At 44.3% G+C, this 24517-nt stretch overlaps 1 protein-coding gene across 2 annotated transcripts; it reads right to left on the reverse strand.

Annotated features, from left to right (window-relative positions):
* Window positions 1–2028: 2028 nt before the first annotated feature.
* On the reverse strand, window positions 2029–24159 carry LOC110530981 (SUN domain-containing ossification factor). 2 transcript variants are annotated; one of them, XM_036986179.2, is made up of 22 exons: window positions 23839–24159; window positions 16388–16481; window positions 16068–16235; window positions 15224–15744; window positions 14820–14904; window positions 14541–14652; window positions 14339–14463; window positions 14160–14227; window positions 13187–13294; window positions 12763–12868; window positions 12320–12340; window positions 11374–11429; window positions 8875–8957; window positions 8349–8414; window positions 7988–8123; window positions 6251–7615; window positions 6005–6092; window positions 5559–5663; window positions 5157–5308; window positions 4432–4523; window positions 3847–3902; window positions 2029–3672 (listed from the first exon to the last, which is right to left on the reverse strand). In XM_036986179.2, the coding sequence occupies exons 1-22, from the start codon at window positions 23898–23900 to the stop codon at window positions 3250–3252; spliced, it is 4092 nt and encodes a 1363-aa protein (XP_036842074.2). In that variant the 5' UTR covers window positions 23901–24159; the 3' UTR covers window positions 2029–3249. The 2 variants fall into 2 exon arrangements, with proteins under 2 accessions (XP_036842074.2, XP_036842075.2); XM_036986180.2 differs by lacking the exon at window positions 12320–12340.
* Window positions 24160–24517: the final 358 nt, after the last annotated feature.

A 24517-nucleotide genomic window follows, 5' to 3' on the forward strand; every position in this document is an offset into this window, starting at 1 on the left:
TAGGGTCCTCTCTTCTGTCCCTTCCTGACTTTCCTCTGTACTTGAAATAAATGCCTGCCCTTAGTATCTCTATTCCACTGCTCCTGCCATCTCTGCAACATCACTGTCCATATCATGCATTTTACCTCTGCCTTGCTCATTGAAACTACAACATCAACATCCCCACAACTAAGTGCATGTTTAGCCAGTACATCAACTGCCTCCACCCCCACATGGGCTGGGACCCAAGTAAATCGTATCTTGTATACCCATCTGTCTAATCCTGCCATGGGTTTGTAGCACCTCATTACAGTCTTATCTGCTACGTGAGCTAAAGGACTGGAGACTCATCAACACTGCACATGAATCTGAGCAAATAACTACTCTGTCTGACTTGACTTCCTCAACCCACTGCAAGACTAACAGTATGACCATCAGCTCTGCGGTATATACAGACAGATGATCTGTAATACGTTCCCTGACTCAGTGCGACCTGTCCTTGAATCTTTTGAACCATCTGTGTAAATGGCCACAACATCCTGATACACAGTATCCAGATATTATCTTAAAACAAATCAAATCAACTCGGGCCTCATTCAAGAGCTCCGATCTGAAGATCACCGACGTCATGATTTGACCTCGTATTGTTCTGAGTTGTTTTGAACGCGGCATGTGTTTACGCCTATGGAGTTTGGGAATGGGACTTATACTGAACAAAAATATAAACGCAACATGCAACAATCACTGAGTTGCAAGTTCATAAAAGGAAATCAGTGAATTTAAATAAAGAAACAAATTAGGCCCTAATCTATGGATTTCAAATGACTTGGCAGAGGCACATCCATGGGTGGTAACCTGGCCTAGCCAATCAGAATTAGTTTTTCCCCACAAAAAGGCTTTATTACAGACAGAAATACTACTCAGTTTCATCAGCTGTCTGGGTGACTGGTCTCAAGACGATCCCGCAGGTGAAGAAGCTGGATGTGAATGTCCTGGGCTGGCGCGGTTACAAATGGTCTAAAACAACGTTGGAGGTGGCTTATGGTAGCGAAATTAACATTCAATTCAGCTTTGGTGGGCATTCCTGCAGTCAGCATAACAATTGCACGCTCCCTCAAAACCTGAGACATCTGTGGCATTGCGTTGTGACAAAACTTTAATCAGCTTGATATGCCACACCTGTCAGGAGGATGGATTATCTTGACAAAGGATAAATGTTCACTAACAGTGATGTAAACACATTTTTGCCCAAAATAAACATTTTGTGCATTTGGAAAAATTCTGGGATCTTTTATTTCAGCTCATGAAACATGGGCCCAACACTTTACATGTTGCATTTATATTTTTGTTCAATAAAGGTGCAACCTGTCCATCCACCCACTAATGTCTGAGCTCTTCATTTTTGGGAAAACGATGGTCACATTTCTACTGTGGCATCCAGGTACTACACACTGAAATGTTACCGGCCTGCTGGCTGAAGAAAACCCAGCTGCAGTCAAGTTATTTTGCGCAGTACTAGACTAGCTAGCTCTGTAAACAACACCTGTGATCCCAGGCTTCTTGTCAGCCAAAAATGGTGGATAAATTAAGATAGTTCACTCAGGCTGCTTACAATTGAACGAAATTAAAATAAATCCGTTCTGCTTAACAGGGTGGTTCTCCCATAGGAGAACTGTTCGCCCATTGGGGCGGCAGGGTAGCCTAGTGGTTAGAGCGTTGGACTAGTAACCGGAAGGTTGCAAGTTCATACCCCCGAGCTGACAAGGTACAAATCTGTCGTTCTGCCCTTGAACCCACTGTTCCTAGGCCGTCATTGAAAATAAGAATTTGTTCTTAACTGACTTGCCTAGTTAAATAAAGGTAAAATAAAAAAAATAAATAGACCCCAATGCAATAGGAGTTGGGTCTGGCCTGCTTAGTTCATTGACTGTAATGTAACCCCAAAAAATGAGGGAGTGGGCCATCTCGCTTCCGTCTGTCACCCAGATTAGAATGTCACTTCCAGGTCACAGCATTTTGGGGGAAATGTCTAAATAAAAGTCCCCAACGTAAAAGTAGAAAAGTCTCAACCTGCATTTATTCATATGATAAATATATTAACGATTTACATTTAAGTGACATTTGCATGAAATTTCATGTGTCCAACCATGGTACAATCTACTCACTCGTCCATAAATTACAAAACAAGTTCTAACAAAAAGCTAGGTCATAGCAGGTGTTGCTGGACTTTTACTGTGGTCAAATAGCTTTGATAGGGCCCATTTATCCCTAATATAATAAATTGTTTTCAACTTCAGAAAATGAGAACCAATCTTGAAACAGGAAAAACCTGCTGTTTCTATGAAATGAACATGACCAGCAACCCACTAGTAAAAGCAAATTCTAACTTAGATTTTCCTTTCATGGAATTGTATTCCTTTAGCCCATCCTTGACATTGGCTATTATTTGTAGTTTTGATTGTTACATTGTGCACCTTTAAAGGATAACTTTTCTTTTTTACCAAATCTGTATTTTGAATGTAAATGGGATGTTATAGAAGTGCCCAGACATTATTTTTTTGCGATTTCACTTGTTTTTGATAAACTTACCCCAACCAGAGATAGACTTCCTCCTGCTCATTCTGCAGTGCCAGGGTGGGGATAAAGTAAAACAAAAGCTCTAAAATCACCCAAATACATCCTTTTAGAAACGGCAACGCTCTCACTATAGTGATGCAGGTCTTCAGATGTTGTACACATTACCTTTTGTCACACCAAACTTTATTGGAAACATATTTCATATTGTGCGTCTCGAGCGATATTTCTCCGTGTAGCCCATGATACTTCTCTGGGTGCGCATGCTCGGGCTACACGGAAAATAAGCACAGATGGATAGGGGAAACTGCTTGAGTCGCACAAAATTAAATATAACATTGCAGATAAAAGTTTGGAAAGATGATTTCAGAAGTTGCGTTTCTAAAATGACGTATTTAGGCTTTTGTCCATGTTTTATTCTAGAACATGCCATTTACATCCAAAATACAGATTTGGTTAAAAAAAGTTAGCTTATCTTTTAAGGATGTCATTATTAACCTCATAACAAAGAGCCTGACAAAAGGTTTGACAGAGAACATGGACAGAACATGCTGGTTAGGAGGTGGAAGAAGAGGGATTGTCTCATTTGTGTACTAGCCTAAAGCCTCCTATGTATACAGAGATAACAACAACCCTCCTTTCAGAGGATGAGTGTTCCAGAGTCTGAAGGAGGAGCAGTCTGTGTCAGACAGGACCTCAGAGCGCCATCACTCCCAGCCTCCCTGCAGCTAGCTCTTTTTCCCCCCCGATGAGGTCCTGCAGGGTAAGGATGGTGGGTGTAGCTTCGCTCCTGTCTCTCCGCGGGCCCTGCAGGAGATCCACGCGCCCAGGCTTGAAAGCCAGCTTCTCTGCCCTGCTCCTGGGCGGGGGCAGGCCGTCACAGAGGCGCGTGCAGGTGGCAGCAGCGAGGCCGCAGAAGGAGGGCTCGTCTGACTGGGAGGAGCCCTCGGAGCTGCCCTCAGAGGGGGGGTCCCTGAAGGCAGGGTGGCGGAGATGCCCCGTGCGGGGTAGAGGGTCTATGGTGCCACGGTCGTTATATATGGGCGCTTGGTTAGCAAGCAAAGGAGAACAGAAAGCAGTGCTCTTCAGGGTCTCCACGGTCTTCATCTTACTGCGTTTCTTCAGCAGAGAAGTGTTGGGGACAGAGGGGGGAAGGGTTGAGGAGAGAGATTTTATTTGTTGAGGTTGGCGATGAGGAGAGATCATGTTCATGATACAGTTATACATGATACAGTTTATATGTGAGAGAGTGTTGAGAATTTCCTTGAGATAGCGACACTGTTCCATCCATACCTTTTTATTAGCTGGTGGAAAATTGATTGGTTCAACAGTTTGCAGTGACTCTGCACCTGCAAGCACAAGGTGAAAATAGAAAGCAAATTATATTAAAAAAAAACTGATTGTGAAACAATATTATAAAATCAGCCAAACAGCAACTACAAACCTTGCTCTCGAGAACCCAAGGCATTCTGCCTTATCCCAAGGGTTCTCAGCTATAAACACCGCTTACTGGTGGGACCATGTAAACTACAATCACAACACACAGCTAATGAGCACAGCCTCTGTCTTCCGTAAACAAGCAATGTAACATGTAAATATGGCTGTGTGGAACCGTTAACACAGTTTCTTTTAATAAAGGAACTCATCTTTCATATCAGCGAGAAATTATGTTTCCAAAATCGTAGCGCAAGCAATGTGTGTTATCAGTTTAAGACCGTGTAACAAAACTCCCCCAGCCAGAAGGTACCTTCATGAATAGACAGCCACTAAGGTGGATAGTGTCTATGAATGGGCTACCACAAACCTTAGAATGAGGAATCAGAAGGAAGTACACACTCCTCCACACACACATACAGACATAGTCATGAGTAAACTTGCCTTCAGTGGTAGGTAACTGAAAGGAATCAGAGTGCAGGAGAGGATATGAGGCTCGTCTCTTCAAGCTCATGTCTTCATATTCAGAGAACCGCCTGAGGGGAAGAGACAGGATGAATTAGACTTAAAGTAACTGTCCAGTGAAAATCTCACTTTTAAAAGTTCATATTGTTAACTCATACCCAAATAATGTCCTATACTTGTATGTGGCAAAAGCATCAATTGGAGAAGAAAAAAAAAAACCTTCAAAAACCCCACCTCAAACATGTATCTCAAACAGACCGTTTAAAAAATGCTTGATATTTCCTCAGAGGATGTTGCACTGGCCAATCAGAGGTCTTCTCGCGTGAATATCTTTAAAGACCGGTATACACCCAGACCACTCCAACACAGAAAAGCTGCTTTTTAACATACTTAAAAAATAAAAAAACATTTGGAAGGAAAACTATTTCACTCATATTGTAATTAATTATAGGTCATATTTCATAGAAACCTGGAAACACTGGACAGTTACTTTAAACACAGCATCCTGATGACACTTCATGTATGTCAACAATAATGCGCAGGTGAGTGTGTGGTGTCCCTTGGATGAGATGTGATAACACCAATTGAAGGGTACCTATGTAAGGACTTCATAACACATTCGTAACCCATTCATAAGCAGTACTTAATCACAACCCCTGGTGTTCCCCCTAGTGGGACATAACAGAAGATGTGAGTGTAGATACCTCTCTGGGGAGCAGTAGCTGTAGGTTATAGGAGGGTCTGTGGAGGGAGGCTGCATGATGGCAGCCATGCGACAGTGCTGGAAACACAGCAGCAGGCCCAGGATGAAACACAACACCAGGCACAGCAGGAGGTAACTCTGCCTGTCTGTCACCTACAACAGAGACAGGGTCAAGTTAGCACACTGCAGCCATGTAAGGTAAGGGGTGTCAAGAAATATAGAATACATTTTACTGCTGCATTCCAGGGTTGGGTTCAATTCCATGTCAATTCAGGTGGCAAATGTCCTTGTTGAAAAGCAACGAGGTGTAGTAGTTCTTTAGTTCACTTCCCACTGACTGAATTTAAATGTATTGACCCCAAACCTGCTGTATTCAATAGGGTAGAAATGATGTAGTATCTACCTGGCTCTGCAGCTGGCTGACTCTCACAGACAGGTTGAGCACCAGTTGTGTGACGTCCTCCAGTTGGCTCTGCAACGAATGGATGGACTCTGTCTGTCTCTGGTCCTATAGGGACAAAGGAAACTTTTGAGCTGACCAATCACAAACACTCTCACAAGACATATTCCCAGACATTGCAAATGACACCCTCCCTGCAATTTTGAGTGACTAGATGACAAAATCTGTCATTCTGCCCCTGAACAAGGCAATTAACCCACTGTTCCTAGGCCATCCATGTAAATAAGAATTTGTTGTTAACTGACTTGCCTAGTTAAATAAAGGTTAAAAAAATAAATAATTTAAAGGCCAAAACTGTGCGATACCCGCCTGAGACTCCATCTTAAGATAGGCTACGCAGTATGTAACGTTCTAGACAAACACATTGTAGGTCCCCCTCCACTCCGCACCTGCTCCTCTGCCTTCCTGGATGTGTTCTGCAGTTTGATGATGGTTTGGTTGAAAGCCCTCTGCATCTCTTCCATCTGCCTTCGGTATCTTCAACAAAACACACAGAAGTATCAGCATCACCATCTAAACCTTCAATTGACTAACTCTAGTTCCAATAGGTCTGACATCTGACAGTTAATAAAACCAGCAGCATGGTGCTTAATGCTCAGCCAATGGCCATCCATGAATCGCTGAGGCCACTGTACCGCTGGCTGAGTTGCTCTAGGTAGCGTCCGCTCAGCGACATGTTCATCTCCAGGGCCTTGATGCGGTTGTTGAGCCTCATGAACACAGACTCCTTCTGGCTGGTGGAGCCGTGCATCGGGTTCCCGTTCCCCTGCTCCGTGGCATTGTGGAGCTCTGCATAGAAGTCTAAAGGGGAAGGAGAGGAGGGCTGGAAGGAGGTGGGGCGAGGCAGCTGCTGCCCGTTGCCATTGGGCGACGGGGTGAAGACAATGTCCTCCACAAGCTCCGCCTTCCCCTTGGTTTCCGTGGCCACGGCCTGGCCATGGCCATGCGAGTGGGGCTCCGTCATGACCACGACGGGGACAGAGTTCTGCTCCTCAGGAGTAGTGTTTCCGCCGCCGGCACCCGCTGGTTTAAGTGGGGATCCCAGAGGCTGCTGCTGCTCTGTGGGGGTGGAGGTAGTGAGGAGGGGTGGGGGGAGTGGATCAGCCACATGTGGTTGGTGGATGACCGGGATGTTGTCTTGTTCTACAGGCTGGACTTCAGGACAGGGCCTCTCCTCTACAGGGGTTCCCCAGCTCTGCTCCACTGGGCCACTGGAGCTGGAGGTGGCGACAGTGGGAGGCTGCCTGATCTCCCCCTGCTGCACCTCCTGGCTTTTCTCTGCCCCAGTGATGGGGTGCTTCTGCCCAGGCAGGTCTTTGGATAAGGTGTGGAGTGGAGGCGCCACGGCAGGTGTGGGCCTGGCGGCAGAGCTGGAGGTGTCGGTGGAGCTGGGTCTGGGCAGGGTGGAGGTCTGGCTGGGCTCTAGGTGGGGCAGTTCCATACTGGGCTCTACCTCTTCCACTGCCTCAGTCTCAACCCATGGAAGGTGTGGTGGGGTGTCAGTGGGCCTGGCTTCTCTCTCCCCATGGGCAGAGCTGGGCTCTCTCTCCTGGGGTTGTTCCCCCTGAGTGTGTGAATGCTGGGGTGTCTGGGTGGGCGTGGGGGAGATGGGCAGCTGCTGTGACGGGGTGGTGGGGGTGACTGGAGCTGGAGTAGCCTCTGGTTTCCTCTCCTGGCTGGTATAGTTCCTCTGAAAAGAACACTGGTGAACGAGGTACTCCTGGAGGGAGGCTGAGCAGGAGCAAGAAGAGGAGGAAGATGGGCCACAGTAGTCAAGGCTTTCTTGCTGTCGATGGCCAGGGCAACGGTGCTCCTCTTTCTCCCTCCCATCCTCTTCCTCCTCCAGCATGGTGACTATAGACTGGACCTCCTCCTCCTCCTCCTCTATAGGAGAGACTACCTGCTCCTCTTCAGTTACATGCTCTGGTTTGGGTTCCTCTGTGGTAGTGACATCAGGGTCCTCTAGTACTTCAGGCTGCTCCACCTCTACAGCGTCAGGCCTGAGAACAGAGACAGAAACAGGGAGAAACAGGAAGAAAGAGACAGAAACAGGGAGAGAAAGACACGGAGAAAGAGAGACAGAAACAGGGAGAGAAAGACACAGAGAAAGAGAGACAGGGACATAAGCTATTACAGCTATAAAATACCAATAATGCACATCCAAGCACGGTAACCTGCAGGCCCTAACAGAAATGTGATTTATTATCATAGGAATCACAAACTATCCCATTTAGCTGACTTCTAATACACTCTGGTAAATACCATTGCCGTCAGACTTAAAAAAATAAACACTTCAGCATTTTAAATGACAAAATGTCTGCCATTATTGTAGATCTATATCAAGTGAAAGTGACTGGTTGGCTGGTACTTACACTGGGCTGGTGGTGGTGTCAGGGTCAGATGATGTAACGACAGTCAGGTTCACTGTCTGGCCTGAGAAGTTCCCTTCACCTGGTCCTCCCCCCAGCACGTTGACTTTAATGTTGTTCACCATGTTCAGAATGACGTCTGGAACAAGACAGCCCATGAGTGAATACTTATACCAGTCATTGAAACCCTCCCCACATAGACGTCACAAAGGGTTTACAGACTCAGGTATGACAGATCTCATTTTTTCAATACTAAGAGGGGTGGGAACCCTGTGAGTCTCAAAGACACTTATACGCAGGATGAAACCATAGTTGTGTGACTGGTGTAATGGGATATTTATTTGGCTGTATGTGTCTAACTCACCCTTGGCTGATCCTATGAGGTCATTTGAAGCCTTGTCCTCTGCAGGAACGTATCCAGGAGGATAATCTGAAGGTCACACAAACACAGGAGAGATAACATCACACTCACCAGGAACAACATCCAAACAGTTCAAAGGTGAGAGGTACAAATTACATTAACCTGTGATGGGTTGGGATTCCTAAATGTTAACTATTGTTAATCCTAAGTTCTACTAGAGACATGAGGGGTGCCATAGTCTAGGGTTAGAGCTTTCATAGTGTCCGTCAATTTCTTACTCTGATATTTAGAACCTAACACCTGTATAAGGACTTTGTTGACATATTACATCTAGTCTCGTCATAAGGTGAACATGTTGCTGTGTACTTGTAACATGTTAATGTACATTGATGAATGCGTCATATCTTATCATGCATTTCCTGTCTGATACGCATGACCAGAGACATTTTATTGATATGTTTATGACCATGATGGTTGAGAGAATTTTGATAAGTATTTCAGATAGTGCAGAAGAACAGGAGGCTCTCACCGAGGTCGTCATCCTGGTCATCTAGTCTGTCCAGGGGGTCAGCGATCTCCTCATACTCCTCCACCATACTCGTTCCAAAAACCCTTCGACAGAAAGGAAGACGTGTTATACTGTCTAGCAGTCACCAGAGGGCAGACAAAGATACACCAGGAGCCCAGTAATAACATTACAAATGATAGCTAAGATATCCTAAAATAAAAAGTTTAAACTCCTTAAATGTTTAAACTAACATCAAACTGAGAGTTAGCAAATACTACAAATGTGTGTTTAAGTCCCACAAGAATACAATGAGCCCTAGTGGTACATTAAGTTCCAGCTGTCTTTTTGTTTTACAACTAGTAATGCCTCTGTAGGAGAAAAAAGCATGTTAAGCAAGTGGCTAGCTGTACTTTTTGTTTTACAACTAGTAATGCCTCTGTAGGAGAAAAAAGCATGTTAAGCAAGTGGCTAGCTGTACTTTTTGTTTTACAACTAGTAATGCCTCTGTAGGAGAAAAAAGCATGTTAAGCGAGTGGCTAGCTGTACCTTTAGAAGACAAAATGTCCTGCAAACTCTGACAGCCAGAGCATACGGGCTCAATGTATTCCCAGTGCCCCTGACACAAGGCAGCTTCAAGAGAGAGAGATCAGTAAAACAGTACACTAGCAGCTCCAGATGCAAGACTGGTGAGGGGCGACTTATCAGTTGTCAAACTGAATGTATTCAACTGAAATGTGTCTTCCGCATTTAACCCAACCCCTCTGAACCACCTTAAATCGACATCCATATCTTCGGCGCCTGGGGAACAGTGGGTTAACTGCCTTGCTCAGGGGCAGAACAACATAATTTGACCTTGTTAACTCTGGGATTCGATCCAGCAACCTTCCGGTTACTGGCCCAAAGCTCTAACCACAAGGCTACCTGCCGCCTCACACTCGTACACAGTGTCTTCAGAAAGTATTCAGACTCTTCACTTTTTCACGTTACAGCCTTATTCTAAAATGTATTATAGTTTTTTCCCCTCATCTACACACAATACCTCATAATGACAAAAAAAACTTTTTTACATTTTAGCTAAAAATTTTTTTTTTAAATGCTATTTACATAAGCATTCAGATCCCTTTCTCAGTACTTTGTTGTAGAACAGGGATTACAGCCTCGAGTCTTCTTGGGTATGACGCTACAAGCTTGGTACACCTGTATTTGGAGAGTTTATCCAATTCTTCTGTGCAAATCCTCTTAAGCTCTGTCAGGTTGGATGGGGAGCGACGCTGCACAGCTATTCTCAGGTCTCTCCAGAGATCTGAGTTCGATCGGGTTCAAGTCCGGGATCTGGCTGGGCCACTCAAGGACATTCAGAGACTTGTCCCGAAGCCACTCCTGCATTGTCTTGGCTGTGTGCTTAGGATAATTGTCCTGTTGGAAGGTGAACCTTCACCCCAGTCTGAGGTCCTGAGCGCTCTGGAACAGGTTTTCATCAAGGATCGCTCTGTACTTTGCTCCGTTCTTCTTTCTCGATCCCAGTCCCTGCTGCTGAAAAACATCCCCACAGTATGATGCTACCACCACCATGCTTCACCGTAGGGATGGTGCCAGGTTTCTTCTACAGAGTTCAATCTTAGCTTCTTCAGGCCAGAAAATCTTGTTTCTCATGGTCTGAGAGTCCTTCAGGTGCCTTTTGGCAAACTCCAAGTGGGCTGTCATGTGCCTTTTATTGAGGAGTGGCTTACGTCTGTCCACTCTACCATAAATTCCTGATTGGTGGAGTGCTGCAGAGATGGTTGTCCTTCTGGAAGGTTCTCCCATCTCTCCAGAGGAACTCTGTTAGAGTGACCATTGGGTTCTTGGTCACCTCCCTGACCAAGGACCTTCTCCCCCGATTGATCAGTTTGGCCGGGCGGCCAAACTTCTTCCACTTAAGAATGATGGAGGCCACTATGTTCTTGAGGTCTTCAATGCTGCAGAAATGTTTTGGTACCCTTCCCCAGATCTGTGCCGAAACAAAATCCTGTCTCGGAGCTCTACGGACATTTTCCTTCAACCTCATGGCTTGGTTTTTGCTCTGACATGCACTGTCCACTGTGGGACCTTATATAGACAGGTGTGTGCCTTTCCAAATAATGTCCAATCATTTGAATTTACCACAGGTGGTCTCCAATCAAGTTGTAGAAACATCTCAAGGATGATCAATGGAAACAGGATGCACCTAAGCTCAATTTCGAGTCTCATAGCAAAGTGTCTGAATACTTATGTAAATAAGGTATTTATATTTATTATTTCTAAAAACCTGTTTTCGCTTTGTCATTAGGGGGTATTCTGTTCTGTATTCTTTTTTTGATCCATTTCAGAATAAGGCTGTGATGTAACAAAATGTGGAAAGAGTTGAGGGGTCTGAATACTTTCCGAATTGGCAAATACCTGTTTATTCAGGAAATTGATGTATTTTTGGTGGGTTTTGGTGGGTTTTCTTAATGGCTGTAAAACTTCCATTAACTAAATGTTTTTCCATTCATTGCCTACCTTATGAGACTAAGGGGGCAGAAGTGTTCAGATCCATGGTGAGAGACCAGCTCCACCTGCAATGAAACACAGACATCATTTACATCCAGGAGACAGGCATTAGTGCATGGTGGGACTGTTCTACACTGTCAGTGATAATAATCATGTTGCAATATGAACACTTGGCAAAGCTATGATTTGGCCAGTGGTTAAATTGTTATTGAAATCGTGTGACAAATATCAAATTCAAGTTAGTTGTTGTTAACATTGATGATTGTCTGGCTGGTCAGCGACAAGCTATTACAGGCACTTTGAAGCTGTGATGAACCGCCTTGCCCTACACACTTAAAGAGACTAAATGCAACGATTCCAAATGTGTTTCACTGATGTTCATTAAGAAAAGTCAAGATTTCAGTCAAGGGAATATGGTTTGATCCCCATGAGACACCATAGCAGCAAAGTCAGTATTCCTTCCTCAAATTAGTCTGAATGAATCTAAGATGAAAAAGGCAAGTGAGCATTGTCGAACTCAAAACCCAACCCTCAAGTAATACAGTTATAGACGAGACAGACTTAATTAACAAAAGTAATCATATTTACACTTTGTAGTCAACTTTGACACTAAAATAAATGTTTCTGACTCATATCGATGCCACATAGGCTGTTTTCTATCGGAGAAGTTGCCCTTTAAAGAATGGGCTACTCCACAGTCAAAATGTCTACTGTCAAAATGACATGGTATTCTCATGACTGACATGACTAGATGAATTATAATGATTAGAGATATGTTCAGTGGCTTTATCTAGATAGAAGGATTATTTGCTACCTGGCCTAGTGTAAGCTGGTGCTGATCAGTTAGCAAGATTCTCCTACTGTTAGCATTGTAACACTAAAGCCCTTCCCTTCCCTTCAACCCTCTACATGCTCCTCCACAGACCAATCACCTCTAAGATATAAATAGGCTAACCTTTATGTACTTGGTGAACATCTGAAGCAGGAGAAACAAAGGAAGAGAAACAAGTAATTACAAGAAGCATACATGCATTTAAAATAGGACCAATGAATGAATGCTGGTTCCTGTTCCGCTCTTCAGAGAAGAGGTACAGAAGCATCAGTTTAAAGACGAGAAAGGCTCCAATGTTTTGTACATTTGTAAAACATTACTCTAGAATGAGACGACCAGCACAAACACACAAACAGCCCAGAGCGGGATTTGAGTTTGACCCACTTGTGAAGGAGAGGGCCATAACAGAGTAAAGAGGGGGCTACTGTAGTCTTGATTTTATTTGTAATTAATCAAGTAGTCCCATTGAAGTCAGAATACCTCTTTTCCAAGAGAGACCTAGATGACTAGAATGGGAGTAAAGGAGGGGGTAGATAACAGAAGGTGCAGGAGAATGCCATACACACCTTGACATATTTGGCGTACAGGTGCTCGTCCAGAGGGAAACTCTGAACAGTGCGCTCCTCCCGAGCATGAAAAGTGCCCAGCTTCACCCACTTGTTGGTCGGGTACCTGAGGGAGAATCATCCAACAACACTCAACATCATTCAACCTATTGTTCAACCCTTATTAGTGCAGTAGTACTGACTATTTTAGTAACATGTATGATGTTCATCATCAAATGACAGTTTGAAAGATATCAAATCAAGATATTCCCATTGTGGTTGTGTTCATAAAGCACCAAGAAGAAGAAAACTGACTGAAACAGGGAGAGACTATATGAACTTGTCCAATAACAGCAAATTTTCGTTTCAGTTTTTAAATGGTTTAAAACGTTTTTCCATGCGTGCCTTAATGAACATGCCCCAGATCTATGGCTAAAAATCAAACCTGTCACTGATGGAGACCAGGAAGTCTTTGGGTGTGGAGGAGAAGAGCTCAAAGTTAGCAATGTCCAACTGCTTCACCTGGATGGGATCGCACAGCTCGATGATGAACCTGAGAGAGAGAGAGAAGGGGCGAGAGAGAGAGAGAAGGGGTGAGAGAGAGAAGTGGCGAGAGAGAAGGGGCGAGAGAGAGAAGGAGCGAGAGAGAAGGAGCGTGAGAGAGAGTGAGAGAAAAGGGGCGAGATAAAGAGAGAGAGAAGGAGCGAGAGAAAGAGAGAGAGAAGGAGCGAGAGAAAGAGAGAGAGAAGGGGCGAGAGAGAAGGGGTGAGAGAGCGAGAAGGGACGAGAGAGAGAAGGAGCGAGAGAGAAGGAGCGTGAGAGAGAGAGAGAGAGAAAAGGGGCGAGAGAAAGAGAGAGAGAAGGAGCGAGAGAAAGAGAGAGAGAAGGAGCGAGAGAAAGAGAGAGAGAAGGAGCAAGAGAAAGAGAGAGAGAAGGAGCGAGAGAAAGAGAGAGAAGGGGCGAGAGAGAGGAGGGGTGAGAGAGCGAGAAGGGACGAGTCAGAGAAGGGGCGAGAGAGAGAGAGAAAGAGAGAAGGGGCGAGAGAGAGAGAGAGAGAAGGAGCGATAGAGAGAGAAGGGGCGAGAGACAGAGAAGGGGCGAGAAAGAGAGAAAGGGGCGAGAGAGAGAAAGAGAAGGGGGCGAGAGAGAGAGAGAAGGGGCGAGGGCGAGAGAAGGGGGAGAGAGAAAGAAGGGGAGAGAGAGAGAAAGAGAGAGAAGGGGCGAGAGAGAGAGAGAGTGAGAAAAGGGGCGAGGGCGAGAGAAGGGGGAGAGAGAAAGAAGGGGAGAGAGAGAGAAAGAGAGAGAAGGGGCGAGAGAGAGAGAGAGCGAGAGAAGGGGCGAGAGAGAGAGCGAGAGAAGGGGCGAGAGAGAGAGCGAGAGAAGGGGCGAGAGATCTCCAAACGCACGCACACACTCACCAGATCTTGTTGCTGCAGGGGTTCAACATGTAATGATCCATGCTCTCCATTAATATGGCTGAAGTACTCTGGCAGAAAACAAGATCCTTCCATCAATATATGCAAAGCTAGCTATTAAAATCAGTTGTATCAACTGAATATATAGATGGGTTTGGAGGGTGACAGTTTGAAATAGATACCTTAGCCTCTGGGTTAGAACCCAGGATCTTGGCGCCACACTCCACTGAGGCATAGTTGTTGAAGTTCTTCTGCACCTTCTTTACAGCGTGGGAGCCGCCATTGGTGGAGATGTGAGTGGCCAGAGCTATGAAGAGAGATACAGTTTTAATTCAAAACCAGTGAGTGAGTGAGTGTGTGAGACAGGAACACCATCTATCTTACTGTTCTCCTTCTCCATAATTTTCTTCTTCCACTCGTCAAAGGTGGGGATGTCCTCCGCATCCTTGGTTGCCACATTAGGATCCTTCTCCGTGGCGATGTGTGAGCTCAAGCCCTGGCAACAGCAGTCAACAGTACATCAGACTCAGTTCAAATACTTACTTCAATCATCATATACTCAAGCATTTAAGCTGGGCTTAATTAAGCTTGGAGTTTGCACTTTGGGGACTATAAGCATCAGAAAACATTATTTCTATGTAACAAATGTTGGTGTATCTCTACCCGTTCTTTCAGCATGTGGGAGGTGTTGTCGGTCTTGGTGCCTTTTCCTTGAGCGTTGTTAAGTTTCTCCAGGACAACAGGAAGACTACAGAGGGAGACAATAGAAAGAGAGCCTACATTCAAACACTGGTAAAAAGCAACTGGGGTCGAACCTGAGCCTCCTGTGCGCCACTTGACTGTGTTATCCATTTGTGCTAAAGCCATTAGCTCTCAAGGAGCGAACACAATTTCGGGCCTCGGGTAAGGTTAGGGCATTTTCACATATGAAATTCAATTCCCTGGTTTGGTTTCCTGGATCGTTTGTGAGAATTCTACAAAATACTTTTTGCTTTCACAAGACTTGAAAATAAGCGTTTCAGGAAAAGATTTGCAAGATGTACATTCTACATTCCAAGTCACAATACCTGGGACTCTGGTCCTGGATGTTGGAGCCGCTACTCAGGCAGGTCCAGGATTCATCAAAGGGGTTGGTTTCTCCAGCTTCACAGTCGTCTGTGGCAAGATCAGTATCGCTGAATTCCGGTACAAGGACATCAGACAAAGTATCCTCTGGTACACTAGAGGATGAGCCATGGGGCATGGAGGGGTCTTCAGTGACGGGGTTGAGGGCAGAGGATAGAGGGAATAGGTCAGAGGTGGGTGTTGGCTGCAGCTCTTGGGTGACAACGGGCTCTGGAGGTGGCTGCTCGGCCTCTGGTTCTGCTGTCTCTGGTTCTGCTGTCTCTGGTTCTGCTGTCTCTGGTTCTGCTGTCTCTGGTTCTGCTGTCTCTGGTTCTGCTGTCTCTGGCTCGGCCTCTGGTTCTGCTGTCTCTGGCTCGGCCTCTGGTTCTGCTGTCTCTGGCTCGGCCTCTGGTTCTGCTGTCTCTGGCTCGGCCTCTGGTTCTGCTGTCTCTGGCTCCTTCTCAGAATCCTCCAGGTCCAACGTCTGGAAAACATTATCACTGCACTGTCAGTAAAAGACCGAACTTAATATTGATGGTCCATGGCAACCATCCACCTGCCTGTGCAGTATGTGTTTATCAATAGGTTTGGTCAATAAGTCTGGTGGATGGTATGCAAGTCTCAACCTGCTCTTTGAACTAAAGAAATAGACATCTGCTTCACATACAGTAAGAAAGCCAGAGTGGAGTAGTTCTTCAGGTCTACTTCTTATGATTCATCACTGCAGAACCTGTACCTTTTGGACCCCAGGAAGAGTAGATCACAATTCTAACAGCAAAATGGGGATCCAAATAAAAACATAAGTACCTGAACATGCTCCTTGTTCTCCACCTCAGTGCTTGGAGTCCCCGCCCCCTCCTCCTCTGCTAGGCCCCGCTGCTGTGTCTCCACCGCCTCTCCCTCTGGCAGCACCTCCTCTTCAGATAGGTGCTGGAGATACTGTGACCCCCAGCCATCCTCTAACTGAACAACACCCTGACGGACCGGAAGTGAACATTAGTTGTCGTATCCAACATTAAAGAAACAGGTATCATATCAACAAGAGAGTTGTTGATATGTTATACTAGGTATGTAACAAAAGGCATGATTGAAACGTATGGTCCAAACAGGTGAAGCAGGTGATGTACCTTGTGATGGGACCTGTCGCCAGGATCTTCCTTCAGACTCTGGGTCTGAGCCTCTGGGGGTTGCTCTGTGCAGCTAACATATTTAGTGGGGTGCCTGAGATAACATAGGAGAAGACATCAGTGTTATTGATTTAGGCATGGGGGCCACAGAGTGAGAGCAATGGGAATAGTGGATTTGGAATTTCAGATTACTTCCTGAATTTAGATGAAATTGACCCTAATGCTATTAAGGTGTGGAAATATACTGTAACCTAGTGTCACTATGTTTACCGTTCCAACAAGTACAAGCCTTGACCAGAAGAAAAACAACTTGATTTCAAAGAATCAATGAAGGAATCATAATCAAACAGAGGGAGCTGCTTCCCAGCAGTTTCAGAGCTGAAAGAGGCGACATGGGAATGCCTTGGTGTCTGACAGTGTCTCTCTCTCACAGTGTATCTTATCACTGTGGGGGGCAGGCCAGGCTGGAGGTGGGAGGTCAAAGTCAAAACCTTATGCCATGTGGCTGCACAGGGAAAATTAAAAAGCGCATGCCACTGTCTGCTGACAGTCTGACAGTGTGTCAAGGAAATGGACAAGTCAATGTCACAGCTGTCTTGTGAATCTTGACACGGGACAACAGAGATCGCTGGTCATGACAAGGCTTTAAATAAGTCCACTCACAACAATGTCACATTTCTACTGGGGACAGAGGTCATTGTGTTAAGCTGCAGTGTCAAACAGCTGCACCACTAACGTGGCCTTGTCTAGCAGTGAATTTATAGGGCAAGTAGTCTACTGTGCTTGGCCACTGGAGTCTGGTAAGACACAAATAATATAGGTTGTAGGGTGTTTAACTTTTAATTCAGATCCAACAGCCTTAATGTAACCTCTAAGGAGCCATGGTGTTTTCGTTGGACGAGAAATGATGTATTAGAGTGTGTGGCCACATTAACAATAGGCAGTAGAAAGAAACTAGGCAGTAAAGCAAAAGTAGGCCTACTTGCCAAATATACTGCAGTAAAATGTAATGTAATCAACACCATAAGCCTAGCATACATTCCTACAAGTCTGAGGAATTTGAATTATGAGTTGTAGTTAGAATGAGTAGTAGTACTTAGGGTTGGCGGTATCCAGATTTTCATACCGTCATACCGTTTCTGTACCATACCAGGGTATATGGTATTACCAGAAGTGCACACAAGGGGAGCTATACAAATAAAAGAAAAAATGATATACAGTACCAGTCAAGTTTGGACACACCTACTCATTCATTGCTGCTCAGCCCCCTCCTGTACTCCCTGTTCACCCACGACCGCGTGGCCATGCACACCTCCAACTCAATCAGAAAGTTTGCAGACGACAACAGTAGTAGGCTTGATTATCAAGAACGACAAGACAGCCTATAGGGAGGAGATGAGGGCACTCGGAGTGCAGTGTCAGGAAAACAATCTCTCACTCAACGTCAACAAAACAAAGGAGATGATCGTGGACTTCGGGAAACAGCAAAGGGAGAACCCCCTATCCAAATCAATGGGACAGCAGTGGAGAAGGTGGAAAGTTTTAACTTCCTCGGCATACACATCACAGACAAACTGAAATGGTCCACCCACACAGACAGTTTGGTAAAAAAGGGCGCAACAGGACCTCTTCAACCTCAGGAGGCTGAAGAAATTTGGCTTGTTACTTAAAACCCTCAGACTTTTACAGATGCACAATTGAGAGCATCCTGTCGGGCTGCATCACCGCCTGGTACGGCAACTGCACCGCCCATAACCGCAGGGCTCTCCAGAGGGTGGTGCGGTCTGCACAACGCATCAACGCAGGCAAAATACCTGCCCTCCAGGACACCTATAGCACAGGAAGGCCAAAAAGATCATCAAGGAAAACAACCACCCGAGCCACTGCCTGTTCACCGCGCTACCATCCAGAAGGCGAGGTCAGTACAGGTGCATCAAAGCTGGGGCCGAGAGACTGATAAATAGCTTCTATCTCAAGGCCATCAGACTGTTAAACAGACCTCACTAGCACAGAGAGGTTACTGCCTACATACAGACTTGAAATCATTGGCCACTTTAATAAATGCATCACTAGTCACTTTAATAATGCCACTTTAATAAATGTTTACATATCTTGCATTACTCATCTCATATGTATATACTGTATTGTATACCATCTTGCCTATGCTGCACGGTCATTGCTCATCCATAGACAGCTCTGGAAAAAATGAAGAGACCACTGCAAAATTATCCGTTTCTCTAGTTTTACTATTTATTGGTACGTGTTTGGGTAAAATGAACATTTTTATTTTATTCTATAACCCCCTGACAACATTTCTCCCAAATTCCAAATAAAAATATTGTCATTTCGAGCATTTATTTGCAGAAAATGACAACTGGTCAAAATAACTAAAAAGATGCGGTGTTGTCAGACCTCGAATAATGCAAAGAAAATAAGTTCATATTCATTTTTAAACAACACAATAGTAATGTTTTAACTTAGGAAGAGTTCACAAATCAGTATTTGGTGGAATAAGCCTGATACCAGCCTTGCTGAAGCACCCCCAGGTCATCACCGTTCCTCCACCAAATTTCACAGTTGGTGCAATACCTGGAGAGGCCTGTGTCTCGCACCCACTGTGAAATTTGGTGGAGGATTGGTGATGACCTGGGGGTGCTTCAGCAAGGCTGGAATCGGGCAGATTTGTCTTTGTGAAGGACATATGAATCAAGCCACGTACAAGGTTGTCCTGGAAGAAAAGTTGCTTCTGCTCTGACAATGTTCCCCAACTCTGAGGATTGTTTTTTCCAGCAGGACAATGCTCCATGCCACACAGCCAGGTCAATCAAGGTGTGGATGGAGGACCTCCAGATCAAGACCCTGTCATGGCCAGCCCAATCTCCAGACCTGAACCCCATTGAAAACCTCTGGAATGTGATCAAGAGGAAGATGGATGGTCACAAGCATCAAACAAAGCCGAGCTGCTTGAATTTTTGCATCAGGAGTGACATAAAGGCACCCAACATCAATGTGAAAAGACTGGTGGAGAACATGCCAAGATACATGAAAGATGTTGGATTTCTGCCAGACAGCGTTTTCCTTGATGGCCAAAAAGCTCAGTTTTAGTCTCATCTGACCAGAGTACCTTCTTCCATATGTTTGGGGAGTCTCCCACATGCCTTTTGGCAAACACTAAACGTGTTGGCTTATTTTTTTCTTTAAGCAATGTCTTTTTTCTGGACACTCTTCCATAAAGCCCAGCTCTGTTGAGCATACGACTTAAAGTGGTCTTGTGGACACATATTCCAATCTCTGCTGTGGAGCTTTGCAGCTCCTTCAGGGTTATCTTTGGTATCTTTGTTGCCTCTCTGATTAATGCCCTCCTTGCCTGGCCAGTGGGTTTTGGTGGGCAGCCCTCTCTTGGCAGGTTTGTTGTGGTGCCATGTTCTTTCAATGTTTTTATAATGGATTTAATGGTGCTCCGTGGGATGTTCAAAGTTTCTGATATTTTTTTATACCCCAACCCTGATCTGTACTTCTCCGCAACTTTGTCCCTGATCTGTTTGGAGAGCTCCTTGGTCTTCATGGTGCCGCTTGCTTGGTGGTGCCCCTTGCTTAGTGGTGTTGCAGACTCTGGGGCCTTTCAGAACAGTATATATACTGAGATCATGTGACAGATCATGTGACACTTAGATTGCACACAAGTGGACTTTATTTAACTAATTATGTGACTTCTGAAGGTAATTAGTTGCACCAGATGAATACATATAAATGCACCACTTTTCAGTTTTTTTTTAAAACAAGTTATTTTTTTCATTTCACTTCACCAATTTGGACTATTTTGTGTATGTCCATTACATGAAAAACAAATAAAAATCAATTTAAATTACAGGTTGTAATGAAACAAAATAGGAAAACTGCCAAGAGGGTGAATACTTTTGCAAGGCACTGTATATTCTTATTCCATTCCTTTACTTAGATTTGTGTGTATTAGGTAGTTGTGGAATTGTTAGATTACTTGTTAGATATTGCTGCACTGTCGGAACTAGAAGCATTTCGCTACACTAGCAATAACATCTGTTAACCATGTGTATGTGACCGATAATATGTGATTTGATTTTTGAAGGTTTTCTCTTTATTTTTACTATTTTTTACATTGTGAATAATAGTGAACACATCCAAAACTATGAAATAACACACATGGAATAATGTAGTAACAAAAAAAGTGTTCAACAAATCAAAACATATTTTATATTTGAGATTCTTAAAAAGTTGCCACCCTTTGCCTTGATGACAGCTTTGCACACTCTTGGCATTCTCTCAACAGCTTCACCTGGAATGCTTTTCCAACAGTCTTAAAGGAGTTCCCACATATGCTGAGAACATGTTGCCTGCTTTTCCTTCACTCTGTGGTCCAACTCATCAAACCATCTCAATTGGGTTGAGGTCGGATGATTGTGGAGGTCAGGTCATCTGATGCAGCCCTCCATCACTCTCCTTGCTCAAATAGCACTTGCACAGCCTGGAGGTGTGTTGGGTCATTGTCCTGTTGAAAAGCAAATGATAGTCCCACTAAGTGAAAACCAGATGGGATGGCGTATCGCTGCAGAATGCTGGCTAAGTGTGCCTTGAATTCTAAATAAATCACAGTGTCACCAGCAAAGCACCCCCACACCATCACACCTCCTCCTCCATGCTTCACGGTGGGAACCACACATGCAGAGATCATCCGTTCACCTACTCTGTGTCTCACAAAGACATGGTGGTTGGAACCAAAAATCTAAAATTTGGACTCATCAGACCAAAGGACAGATTTCTAACAGTCTAATGTCCATTGCCCATGATTCTCTTCTTCATATTGGTGTCCTTTAGTAGTGGTTTCTTTGCAGTAATTCGACCATGAAGGCCTGATTCACTGAACCTGTTGAGATGTGTCTCGTTACTTGAACTCTGTGAAGCATTTATTTGGGCTGCAATCTGAGATGCAGTTAACTCTACTGAACTAGTCCTCTGCAGCAAAGGTAACTCTGGGTCTTCCTTTCCTGTGGCGGACCTCATGAGAGCCAGTTTCATCATAGTGCTTGATGGTTTTTGCGACTGCACTTGAAGAAACTTTCAAAGTTCTTGAAATTTTCCAGATTGACTGACCTTCATGTCTTAAAAGTAATGATGGACTGACTGTTTCTCTTTGCTTATTTGAGCTAGTTTTTTCTTACCAAATAGGGCTATCTTCTGCATACCACCCCTACCTTGTCACAACACAACGGATTGCCTCAAACGCAAGAAGGAAAGAAGGAAGGAAATTCCACAAATTAAGAAGACACACCTTAATTGAAATGCATTCCAGATGACTACCTCATGAAGTTGGTTGAGAGAATGCCAAGAGTGTGCAAAGCTGTCAACAAGGCAAAGGGTGGCTACTTTAAAGAATCTCAAATATAAAATATATTTTGATTTTAACACTTTTTTGGTTATTACATGATTCCAAATGTTATTTCATCGTTTTGATGTCAAAAACCAAAACTTAAGAATGGGAAGCAAATAAATATACAGCTTCTTATACTTGCTTTCAATGAGAATGACACATTTATAACTCAGAATTCTATGTGAATTTGGTCTGGTCTCCAAAAAAGTTAGATATTGCAGTTTTTATTTGTAGTTTGTTATAAGCAGTGGCATAGCACGCCCCCCCCTCCCTGTAGTAACAGTATTGAAAATCATACCATCGGTATACGGTATAAATGGTATATCGCCCAAGCCTAATAGTACTACCGGTCATTTCAGCAAGAATCAACTGTGGGCGGACATAATATGATCATTAGATGGCAGATTTTGGCTCAATTCCCTCTAACAACACATGAGAAACAAGATAAGGGAGTAGCAGCCTAACTGGCACATTCTATGACTCATTTACAGTGATACACCCAAGGTGTGATTGTGACTGAGCACTCTTCCCTGAGCATAAACACACCCTCCGCCTGAAGTGGACTCTCCCCTCTTGAATCCTTGAAGGGAAGTGAACAAGTGCACACTTCAGGATAAAGGGCAGATTATTGGTACATTGAGAAAGTTCGATTTGCATCCAGGGGTGGGACTGTCAATAAAACTCCTTCATGCCTGAGTAGAATTAAGGAGGGGTAGCCTCCAACACTGCAGTCTGAGGAAGGAGATAGCCAATCAACATGCCATATCATAGCAGTACAAAGTTCAGGGGGAGGTTTACACATCACATTTCACCTAACTAGGTACTTTCCAGATGCTTAGCTCATTAATGAGTTTCCACTACAAAATGACAGCCTAGGCCAGGTACATTTTAAAGTAAACTCAGCGAGATGACGTTGCAACGAGCAGCACCCCAAATGAGCACGATGCAAGACTACTCTCACACAGTATCTGTGCATGTGCACTTCACGCTTCTACAACTTGATAGCTACGGGAACAAAATAACAGAAGTTAGCCTTGCGCTTCAACACTCTTAGTTGAGGAAATGACGGGTTGCCTTATTGCCGATTTGTTTTGTTTTTTTACTGATAACAACCGATATACAAATAATTCCAGTAGTCTGCTATGTCTAGCTCGTCCCGTGTGTAGGTGTAAATAGCTAGCCTATTTTTCGGGCAAGTGATCATTTTCTGGCAACCCAAAAATACTCCTCACTTGCCCAATGCCATGGCCGAGTGCCTTTCAGACCTTAATGTCAATCCCTGCACTACTGTGTTTACTTTGTGCATGCAACATCATCTCGCTGAGCCGGACTTGTGCTACACTTTGAAAAATGTAAGGGCCAAGAAGCATCACTTTCCTCGAAAGGACTTCAGGCCATTGTAAGTTCTGTCTGAGCATCAATGCAGCATTCATGTGTGCCATTACAGTAAACCAGGTGCATTCTTCTCCATTAAGCCTATCCTAGATTCTCATCACCTCTGGACGGAGCCTCTGAACTTTGGTGATGAAGGATTTACAGCCAGGGGTCAGGACCTAAAAGCAGCGAGCCTGCTAACTGAGTGACTTAATAGGCTGTAAATCCTTAACTATCAGGTGAGGGTAAAATCTATTATGTGACTAACAGAACATATTATAAATCAATACAGGCCGTGCAACAACTCGGCAATAGTGTGTTATTTAACCTACCCTGTTTAGTATGATAGATATATTATGTAACTAGTTAAGTTACTATTAGGGTCCTATACTCCACTTTCTGGTGATGGAGGCAGGCTGAGGCAATACGATATGAATTGTTAAAATACAACTGCATTTGTCTGAGCTAGCCAACGCTACTGGCGAACACTAGCTAGCTAGCTAACGTTCGCTATCTAACAACTCTGAGCTACGTTAGTAGGTAACTTAGCTAGCTAGCTAACTAGCTAACCTGGCTAGCTAGCTGTTTTGGCTAACGAGATGCTATAGTTATCTAGTGAGGTAAAACACATTCCTTGTTATGAAAATAGAAGTACCGTAGAGCTAAAACTTACCAACACAGTAATAACACAAGTAGGCACGCTGACATAACTCGCCACAATCTCTTCTTCATCATCCTCCCGCAGGGTCCAACATTATCACCGTCTACCTACACATGTATCAATACTGTCGTTATTCAACAGTTGTATGTTTTAACTCAACGTGAATATGTCTAACTTCTACTACAAGTTACAGGTCCGACACCTAACTTCTATTTTCCTGAAAGTGGTGTTGTGTTGAACTGTTGGCTCCTGTCAAATCCACTCGAGCAGGAGACCTTGCGCTCCGCCAACGCGATAGCTGTGTCATCCGCCGCGTCCCCGGCTCTGTCCAATGAAAACGCAGCAACGCTGTTGCGCAGTAAAGTTCGCAGAAATGTGGTGTACGAGTGTGTCGCTGTCAAATCCCCATACTCTGATTTTGAACTATGATACAAATGAGTGTAAAATGTGACAGTTAAAAAAACATTTTGTTGTTGAGTACTATATAGGGGAATGGACCTTTACAGGAAATTGGCAAATTACAAATTGATGAGTTGGAAGTATTCTTTGAAAATACTCCTTGTATAGCTTTATTCTTGTGCATCCATTTAACTTTGCATCTTTGGGAAAGAGCTTGTAAGTAAGCATTCCACTGTAAGCTCTACCTACACCTGTTGTATTCAGTGCATGTGACAAATACAATTTGATTTGA

The sequence above is a fragment of the Oncorhynchus mykiss genome, chromosome 8 (assembly GCF_057628025.1).
Source record: "Oncorhynchus mykiss isolate SJ-2025 chromosome 8, ASM5762802v1, whole genome shotgun sequence".
NCBI lineage: Eukaryota > Metazoa > Chordata > Actinopteri > Salmoniformes > Salmonidae > Oncorhynchus > Oncorhynchus mykiss.

What these genes read in the sequence shown, in the direction of transcription:
- LOC110530981 (XM_036986179.2), bottom strand. Translation starts at nt 23,900, where the DNA reads ATGATGAAGAAGAGATTGTGGCGAGTTATGTCAGCGTGCCTACTTGTG. An exon ending in AGAACAAGGAGCATGTTCAG is followed by an intron (nt 15,745 to 16,067) that starts GTACTTATGTTT and finishes AATGTTTTCCAG; the next exon opens with ACGTTGGACCTGGAGGATTC. An exon ending in TCAGCCAGCTGCAGAGCCAG is followed by an intron (nt 5,309 to 5,558) that starts GTAGATACTACA and finishes TCTCTGTTGTAG; the next exon opens with GTGACAGACAGGCAGAGTTA.